Source organism: Camellia sinensis, chromosome 7 (genome assembly GCF_055761805.1).
Source record: "Camellia sinensis isolate YWXY chromosome 7, ASM5576180v1, whole genome shotgun sequence".
Lineage (NCBI taxonomy): Eukaryota > Viridiplantae > Streptophyta > Magnoliopsida > Ericales > Theaceae > Camellia > Camellia sinensis.
In genome coordinates, this window is record NC_138967.1 from 30,805,328 (window position 1) to 30,815,166 (window position 9,839).

At 37.0% G+C, this 9,839-nt stretch overlaps 1 protein-coding gene across 1 annotated transcript; it reads right to left on the reverse strand.

Annotated features, from left to right (window-relative positions):
• Nucleotides 1-835: 835 nt before the first annotated feature.
• Nucleotides 836-8,516, reverse strand: LOC114274303 (Helicase protein with RING/U-box domain-containing protein). Its single transcript, XM_028216192.2, has 18 exons — nt 7,382-8,516; nt 6,822-6,955; nt 6,548-6,683; nt 6,377-6,430; nt 5,662-5,811; nt 5,395-5,546; nt 5,168-5,252; nt 4,858-5,079; nt 4,527-4,670; nt 4,271-4,423; nt 3,983-4,050; nt 3,659-3,781; nt 3,451-3,550; nt 3,229-3,341; nt 2,561-3,137; nt 2,378-2,449; nt 2,181-2,279; nt 836-1,191 (listed from the first exon to the last, which is right to left on the reverse strand). The coding sequence occupies exons 1-18, from the start codon at nt 8,408-8,410 to the stop codon at nt 1,069-1,071; spliced, it is 3,534 nt and encodes a 1,177-aa protein (XP_028071993.2). The 5' UTR covers nt 8,411-8,516; the 3' UTR covers nt 836-1,068.
• Nucleotides 8,517-9,839: the final 1,323 nt, after the last annotated feature.

Below are 9,839 nucleotides of genomic sequence, written 5' to 3' on the forward strand. Positions count from 1 at the left end.
CTGAATAATGTTTGAGGGCCCGAAATTAGTGGCTCAAATTTGGCTCAAAACCCAAAACGACGTCGTTTTGGGTTTTGATTTTTTTTTTTTTTTTTTTTTTTTCTTCTTCTTCCTTCCTCTTCTTTCTTTTCTTCTTCTTCTTCTTCGTTTTTAACCTGAGAAGCAGAGGCGAGAGAGAGGGAGGAGAGAAAGAGAGGGAGAGGGAGAGGGAGAGGCCGTCGCCGTCGTCGTCGCCGATAGCCGATCGCCCCGCCTCCGCCTTCGCCGCCTCGCTGCTCTGCTCTGATCGTCGCCGGCTCTGCCCCGATCGTCGCCTCCGCCCCTCGTCGTCTCTGCCCCGCTCGTCGCCTCCGCCTCCGCCGCCTCCTCCTCCATTTTTTAGGCCCCCTCCATTCCTTCCTCCCCCTCCCCCTCCCCCTCCCCCTCCTTCGTCTTCCTCCTTTCTCCGGCTAAAAAGAAAAAAAAAAAAAAAAAAAATAGGAAAATTTTTTTTGAGCCATTCGAGCCGTTGCCTTTCGGGCTCTGTACCACCACTCAATCTTTCTCTCTTTGTCAAAATCATACAGATACAGTCAAGATTTTCTAGTTCCATCTTCTCAAGAATGTTTGGATTTGAACATTTCAGAAAAATATATATCATTTCACTTTGTCAAAAATTAGATTGAATTTTACTTTTACTAATCAAATCTAATGTTATAGTTCAAACCACCAAATAATTTTAAACCATTTTCCATGTCAAAATCAAGCAGTCAAGGTTCCAAAGGATTTCATTTTCTCTAGAAAATTCTGTGAGAAAATACACTAACGAATGAGGCTTTTGTCAATGCACAAGATATAGAGAAGACAAGAAACATCATTTCACTGCTCTACAAATTTACAAAATTGGGGGTTGATCATTTGGCCAATACAATTAACAAAGTTCTCAATTGTGTAAATGAGAAATACCTCTTCTATCCCTCCAAAAATTGGCTTATTTACAAAAAGCCCCCCAGAGCATAACTTTTCCCCCTCTTCTCTCTACCTAATTGAAAATAAATTACCAAAGCATTGTAAAGGATAAACCAAGGTTTATCTGAAAAGCATTTTAAGCTCTTCGATCCGGGCTGATCGGACTTCCTCATCAGTGAGGGCTCCGGCAATCATCCGTTGCTTCCTCACTTGAACCTGTTGCATCCGTTCCTCCACCGTGTCCTGCCACCAACATTACAGTGTTAGTTCCATAGGCAATTGACTAAGCAAGACTTAAGAACTTAGTTTTTTTTTTTTTTTTTTTTTTTTTTTTGTTAAAAAAATCGGCTATTAAGCTTTGATGGATTTAATCAAGATTGGTCCAAGTTCAACCAACCTTATTCTTACTAACCCAATATTAGTTGGGCTTGACTTATATGTACTCTTGACACCCATGAGTGAAGTTTTGGAAGCAGGCCTAATACTCCTTTTAGATCCTACACAAACTCTCAAATCTAACCAAATGGGTTAGCTCAAAGAGCATTGCTCTATATAATCTTATTTTTTACTTTATTTTCTCACTCTTACATAAAATTTAAGCTTTTAATTTTTCTCACCCCTAATAAAAATTATATAATTGATTTGACCTACAACACACATAGTGTGTCATTTTAATAATAGAGAGACACATGACCACTTTGTCTCTTATTTAACAAAATAATCATATATCTCCTTGTTATTGAATAGACACACAGTCACGTGATGGGTCAAACCTACCCAATAACTTCTACTCCTTTGTTATAACCTCCAAATTACTATAAAACACTATTCAACACTATTTACGTGTGATTTTTAACTTATTTTCAAACTCGAGTGATTTGGTAAATTCATGTCATGTTTTCAACTCATTTTGAAGTCATCTTTTCAAAACTCAAACTTCAATTATCTTATATTGAAGTTGCGTTTTGATTTTAAACTTAAATCGTGTGTTTAAAACAAGACTTCACCAAATTGAAAAATAAGTTAAAAATTACATGTGATGGTAAAGAAGATTCCATACTCTGATTACTCAAAAACACCTCCCAATTCTCAACAACTTTTTTGGATGGATACACTCCAGCAGCCACAAATGTAACAAGCCAGTTTTATAAATTTAAATAAAAAATCTCCAAGTTGGAACAAATTTGAGAATTTTTAGGCAGATGATAAAGAACAAGAAAAGGTTAACTGACCTTGACAATGAATCTTCTAACAGAAACAGTTCGTTTTTGACCGATGCGATGAATTCGCATTATTGCTTGCTCTTCCACTGCTGGATTCCACCATGGATCCTACAAATTAGATTGAACAATATGAACATCAATGAGGTGAAAAAATGTCAGAAAAGAGGGGCAAAAAAAGAGTTCATAGAAGCAAAGGTAGAATGTACCATAAGAAACACATTGGAAGCTGCAGTCAAATTTAAGCCCACACCTCCTGCTTTTAATGACATCAAGAGTACCTGAGATGTGAACAAAAAACAGTTTTTGACAACAGTTCACCATCGTGTGTTTTCTGAAAAGTAAAAACAGAAAACAAAAACAAAACCAGACGGGGCATGATGACTGCTTACCATTTTCTCATTAGTCTCATTAAACTCCTTCAAAACCAGAGCCCTTTGTTTCTGCACCAGTTTCCCATCAAACCTCAAGAACCCAATTCTCTTCCGCCTCAATGGTATCTCTAGCAGATCCAAAAATGAAGTCCACTGGCTAAAAACAATGCTCTTCTCTCCAGAACCCATCTTGTGTATCTTTTCCAAGCATTCCAAGAGCTTTGTAACTTTAGAAGATTCCTTCCAATTCTTCTCAACATCAATACGAAACCTGTTCTCAGATGGGCATGTAATGAGGTCGCTCTTCTTCAACAGTTGACGGCAAATTGGGCAAAGCCCGGCTGATGGGGTTCGCCAGCTTGACAAAAGGCATTCTCTACACATCCTATGAGCACAAGGCGTGAGCACGGGATCATCTGCAGACTCCAGACAAATTGGGCATTCTGTGTTTTCACCACGCCTAATACCCTCAACCACCTCTTCAATGTAGGCTTGGGTTGGGACTTTGTGATTTGGAGTGGATGAATCAGTATTGGTTTCAAGGAACCTTCTTGCAAGCTTGTTCAAATCTGCGAACTCTTGTGAGTCACCTCGACTGCAGATTTAGAAAGCCAAACACCTTTTAGTCACAAAAGAGAAACTTATTCAGTCTTTGTTGGTTATAAAATTTGGGACTTGATTCTTACCTCATAACAAGAAATGGGTGATTGCAGCATTGCCTTAGGCGAAGAAGCAGCTCAAGAATATTTGCATAGTTGTGAAGAACTTTTCCTTGTGCAACAAACTGGTCGAATTGGACCTATTTGTATTGCAGAAAAGATTTTAAGTTAGATCATTAAAAACTAAAAATATTTGTCCTTTTATGTAAAGATATTCCCAGGCCTAGACCATGTTTGAATATAACTTACTTTAGATCTCCTGAAGAGGGCATCATAGAAATCATGTTCAGCTTCTGACTGTTCACATTCAATGACTTGAATGTCGGTTGGTGGGAGAACAAGTATGGGCCTAATTTCAAATGTATTGAACATCAAATTGTTAGTTATGGTGGGATTTTTGTTCACAGTAAAAAGTAGAACAAAAAGAAAAGAGAAGGCAATGAGAATAATCACTCACCTTCCTTCTTTATCCTTTGTCTCCTTTGTCCTCCTCAGCATTAGTGGCCTCAGAATCGCTTTAATCAATTTCAGCCCTCTCTGATCACCATTTTCATAGGGCCGTTGAATCAATTTGGACCACCTAAATAGAGGCAAAATCATATTCAATGAAAAAGGGGAGAGAATAATTGAACCTGATCATCTTTCAAACTAAAATATTTAACCAAGAAAAGAACAAAATGCCCTATTGTTCAACTTTTCTCTGAAATGTTGTAGTTTCATATGTTAAATGGAAATAGAATGTCAAGTGTGCATATTGTATATTGAATTTTTATGTCCATACCATGCCCAGTTGCACCATGGCTCAACATGTAAGAAGCATAAGAGGCTGTAGAGATCTTCCAAGTTATTCTGCAGAAATTCATAATGTCTTTTGTAAATAAATCAAAGATAAAATTATCAGTTGACTATAATCTTAAACTTCACAACCACAAAGCGAACAATTACCCATTTAATTGTTAGTGACTTCAAAATTATAATTACACAAACAAACACAACTTGCAAAAATGAATCTCGGAGTTCCCAAATCTATGATGATGACACAATAAAGCACTTGAGAGAGAACGCATACCTGAAGAGGTGTACCCGTAAGACACCACCGGCAGTGAGAGGACAATGTGAAGGCAGCCTGAGCACCTTGAGTCCTGGAGGATTTGATAGTATGAGCTTCATCTAAAACTACCCGATACCACTCCATTCTATGGAAAATGCTGTTTTCTGCATCCTGTATCAGAAGAATTCACAAAAGCGATGTAATAACAGTAGTGGCAACTATTGTTGGATTTTATTGGTAATTTATAGGATTAATGGAAATAAAGGTAACCTACCTTCTTATAAGCAGCAGTTAATACACCATATGTTGTCAAGACCACATCATGCTCTGCTATCACCTTGGGATCATTGGTTCTATCCCCACCGTAGTGAACAAAAACCGAAATGGTTTCTGGCTTTGAATGGGTTTCAAGCTCGTCCTGTAATTCAAAAATAGCATTTCATGATTAAAATCTATAGCACCAACAAATTCCACAAGCAACTATGAATTGAAACGTGACAAATAAATTTTAAAAAATAAATAAATACATGTGAAATTGGCTACACAAATAGCCCAAATATGATATCTCCTTTCTTTATGTCATTCTAGAAATGAAGATAGCTCACCTTCCACTGGCTTAGCAAGGCCATGGGACAAATAATGAGAGTTCCGCCTTTGACTTTTGATGAGATTGTATCAGAACTTTCTTTCTTTTTCTTTATGCACTCAGTTTCATCTGCAGCACCTGAGACAAGTTTTTGGTCATGGGAGCTCCCTCTGCCTGGTCTTGCAAGTATTAGAGCGATTGTCATCACAGTTTTCCCAAGCCCCATTGCATCTGCTAAAATCTACATACATGATCGTATAGTTAGAGAAAATAACACCTTGACCCCAAAAAAGACAAAAATATACAATGCTGAAAATAATACAACTTACCCCTCCTCGTGCCATCTCCATGGCAGTTGGAAATTGTGTAGTTGCTTCCCCAGAAAAAATGTTCACATAAATTGCAGTAGCCCTCCTGTTAAGAAGCATATTTGGTCATCTTGCACATTCACAGTGCGACTTCCGAAAAACTAGGTTGTGATCAAAAGCTATGTTTTTTCATCTTTTTTTTTTTTTTTTTCTGTTTTTAATTTTCAGATCCAGAGAAAAATGCGTACTCATCACATATGTGGTATTCTGCCCAGCAAGGATGAAGAGTTTTTGCTGCTTTCTCAACATCCACTCCCTTCTCTGATTCCAACATCCAGTAGAGAGCTTGCTTCTGGTATGGCCTTAAATCACACATAAGTGTATGGGGAGGCTCCATCTCCTGTACAATTTTATGCATGCAAGGAGGGCTCAGAAAAGAGATAAACACAGAGTTCCATAAACCAAGTTTTGCTTTTCTATTGAAAAATTAACAGATGAACATTCATAATTTCTACCTCCAAGTTGTACACATCTACAGCACCAACAAGTTTGTTCAATGATGATTCTGAGATAGCTTGCTCATCTTTGGTCTGTTCCGGGTACTGCTGGCAACCCTTCTGCCGTTTCACTATAGGCAACATGGATGCAGCTTCATTTGAATCAACCTGTTTCATTCAAAGAGAACGAATGGTAATGAATCATTTTTGCTCTTCACTCATGTATAAGCTTTATATCTATTCTATTATATAAAGCACACAATCCACTTAGTAAAAGTTTTGTCAATTGCAGTTTCCAAAAAATGTTCACAGCAACAACATAAATTTCCCCAAAATATTTAACCTTGTCTATCAATTATCTAGTTGCCCACGAATCATGTGGACACAGATGCTAGTATAAACAATTTGAGCCTCTGTTATCAATGAAAGTTTGGCAACAATTTCACACCATATAAAAGTTCTACAAGGCCAACTGAGAGAACCCTCAAAAAATGCACAAATATACTGAACTTTTTTTTTATTTTTATTTTTTCTCCAAAAAAGCAGTAAGCATAACAGATTTGGCATAATTTACTTTCTCTGCTAGTCCCGTTGCTATTGGACTAACTAATATCCCGTTTTGAAATACTGTGTATGAGCATGGACCTTATAACAACTCAACAAATCTTACATGCTAAGCAATCGAGATCACATTAATAATAAGAGAAATGGATGAGGAAATAACAGCACATACATGTAGATTTAATGACCGTTTTCGAGAATCAAGTTCCTCTGGGGTGAATTCAGCCTGATTGAAGCAATCATAGAAGCAATATGAATGATACAGAAAATAAACATAACCTTAAATTTCAAGTGCTCATCAGTTATTGGATTTCAAAGGAGCTCAAAGAGACAAATAAAGTACCTTCTGAAATGGTTTAGTTTTCAACAATTTGAAAAGTGTAAGGAGAGGATAAACAGTGGAGTCAATGTTTGAGGGAGCATCTAGCTTCCACGAAGACTTGTCACCATCCGTGAAAATCGAATGATGAATATAAAAGCTACAAATTTGACAGAAACATATCAATGAAAAATAATTAAATAAAAAATAGACAAACAAATAAAATTGTATGAATCAAAAAAGCCAAATATGAGTAACCAAAATTTGATCTAAATTCAAATAAAGTTGGGGGTTTTACCTAACATATAACAATATCTCCTGCATCAAACACATATTTAATGGTGCAGCTATACATCGACCAAGAACTTTCACCTTTGAAGAATTCACAAGCGGTATAAGGCATTTTGCCCACTCCATTGGCAACCTCCCAAGCTGAAATTGAATGAAAAATATAAGAATTTCTTTTTTTAACCCATATGAAATCAAAACTAAACAAGCATTTTCTTGATAACAAGAACAAATTGAATTAAAAACAATGTCTAATGCAACTAAGTCAAGAAAATAGTATAGTTATATCAGAATAAATTCAGGTGACCTCCCAAACTGAAATAGGGCTCGTTTGGCAACTAACAATTTTAGTCAAAAAGTCATTACAAGTTGTCACAACATTCATTCTGCTCATTCAAAATAAAAAAACCAGTAAAATACCGGCTCCAAAATGAGTAACAAACATGAGCATTTAATAAAAAAGACCCATTTCAAATCAAAACTAAACCAGGCATGTTCTTGTATAACAAACACGTCAAATTAAAAACATTGTCTAATGCAATATATGTATGGTTGACAAATTCAGATTACCTCCCCTGATCGTTTGGTCGAGAAGCGAACAATGGTTGCAGCAGCAGTAGCCTTCGCACTCATATAGCGTGAGTTGCATCTACCCTTTGAATCCGTAGAAGGAAAAGCAAAATGAACAATCTCATTGTTCTCCAATTTCCTTCCCTTTGTTGTCGAAAGCCCAATAATCGTTGTCCTTCCCACCAACAACCAATCTGGATCTTCTGGAAAATCCCCATCCTCAATCACAACTGTACTAAGCCTCCGATCTTCGACTCTCTCTTTCTTGACAGATGAGGCTTTTAGCAGATTGTAATTGGGTTTTTCTCTAGACCTGCAAAACTCATCAAACCCATCCATAAACTCTTCTTTTTTTACAGAGACCTCAAAAGCCCCCAAATCAGGTTTTGTATTCAACCCACAATGTGATTGGGGTTTTGATTCTTTAGGCTTCTCTGTCAATCGAAGATACTCTTGAAAAGTCATGTCTGGGCTAATCAATGGCTCCGAAGATTGAAGACTCTCCGAACCCTCGGTCTCTCCTTTCACAGCCACTTTCTTCTCAATACAATCCACCTCCATTTTCACATCCCCATTCAAAACTGCCTCTTCTTTCTCTTCCTTAATCTGGGATTTGAGATATGCATCATCAGCCATGACTTTCGTATTCGTAGCCACAAGAAACTCATCAAACGACATTTTGGGTACCGATTTCTTCTGAATCCCCAAACCAGGTTGTTCCTTCACTTCGATCTTCGGCTTCAACCCATCAACCGATTCAACTTCCTCTGATCCTTGATCGTTTTCTTGCCTGATGGGGCCAGAAATTCGAGCTCCAGTGCTAGTAACAGTTCGTTTAACAGTCACTTGCGGCGACAAAAAACCGGGTGTGTCGAGGATGAAGTTGATTGCGGCATCTGGGTTGTTTTGGCAGTGAGAAAGCGCTTTGAGAATGTCTGGGTCTGATAGTTCAGAGCCGAATACAAATCTGATCTTTTTCACATTCTCATCTTCTCCTACAATGGCTTTGGACTCCATATCTGTATCCATATCTAATCTAAAATAAAAAATAAGAGCACACCCAGAAACAATTCAAAGCAGAGAATTTATTCAGAGGTTGAAAAATGGAAGAGACGATGAAGACAGAGAGAGAGAGAGAGCAAGAGGAGTTATAGTTGGCATTGAAACTCAATTTGGCGCGAAAGAATAAACCTTCTATAATTTCGCGGTTTTTTTTTTTCACTGTGTGTGTAATTTTTTTAACGTTTTGGCGCGAATAGAAAATGGGGGTTTTGGGATTTTTTTGGAGGTTTTAAAAAAAAAAAATTTCCCACCAAAAGAAAAGATTCATGGAGATATTTGTGATAATAGACACAAAATCATATAATTCAAAGACTTGAGTCTTTTTTTTTTTTTTTTTTGAGTGAATATTTCAAAAAATAATTATGTGTTCAAAATACAATCTTACACACCTATAATACGTATGAAAAATACAATTTTTTTTGAGTATGAAAATAACTAATTTTAAAAATTATTTATGAAAGCATATGAGATTTTAAAATTGTAAGTTCAAAATATAATTTTACACGTCTATAATATCAGCGGGTTGAAATCGCATTTTAATCCTGTATTTTTTAAAAATCAATTAATTTGATAAATAGAGATATTTTGAAAAGATAGTAAAAAGTTGATTTTTAACTTTTTATTAAGTTTTTTGACTTTTTTGAAAAATGACTTGAGAAATTAGTAAAAAGCTACTTTGATTTTTTTTTTTAATATTTATTTATAATGTCACATCACAATAAAATAATCAAATTATCCCATCCAATTTAGAAAATTTACATTTCGGTAGCGATTGGTAGCTCGAGAGTTTCGGCTCGAAATTGGCTCGAAAAAGTGAGAGAGAAGGAGGAGGAGGGACTGGAGGGGGCCAACATATCGGGGTGGAGGCGGAGGCGAGGGAGAAGGCGGAGGAGGGGCGGAGGCACGGAGGCTGCGACGGCGATCGGGCGATGCGGGGCTACGACGATTGGGCAGAGGCGACGGCGAAGGGCTGCGACGGACAACCTGCCTCCTCTCTCTCTCTCTCTCTCTCTCTCTCTCTCTCTCTCTCTCTCTCTCTCTCTCTCTCTCTCTCTCTCTTCTCCCTCTGGTTTCAAACCAGCACGACGACGAAGAAGAAGAAGAAGAAGAAAAAAAAAAAAAAAAAAAAAAAACCCAAAACGACATCGTTTTGGGCTGTTGAGCCGTTCGAGCCACTATACTTTCGAGCTACCACGCATTTTCCTTTACATTTTCACTCATGTATAACGAGTTTTTTTTTTAAAATATTCAAAAAAAAAAACTAATTAGAGAATTGACCATTTTTTCAAATTATTTAAGAAACTAACCTACTTTTTGAAATCGCATTTCAAAATGCGATTTTTAAATTGAAATTGTATCTTGAACATGCAATTTCACCTTAAAATCGCAAATTGAA

Excerpts from the sequence above, each read along its gene's own strand:
- LOC114274303 (XM_028216192.2), bottom strand. The coding sequence starts at position 8,410 with ATGGATACAGATATGGAGTCCAAAGCCATTGTAGGAGAAGATGAGAAT. Across the intron at positions 4,051-4,270 it reads TTACGGGTACACCTCTTCAG|AATAACTTGGAAGATCTCTA; the intron begins GTATGCGTTCTC and ends GAATTTCTGCAG. Across the intron at positions 3,782-3,982 it reads CCATGGTGCAACTGGGCATG|GTGGTCCAAATTGATTCAAC; the intron begins GTATGGACATAA and ends GCCTCTATTTAG.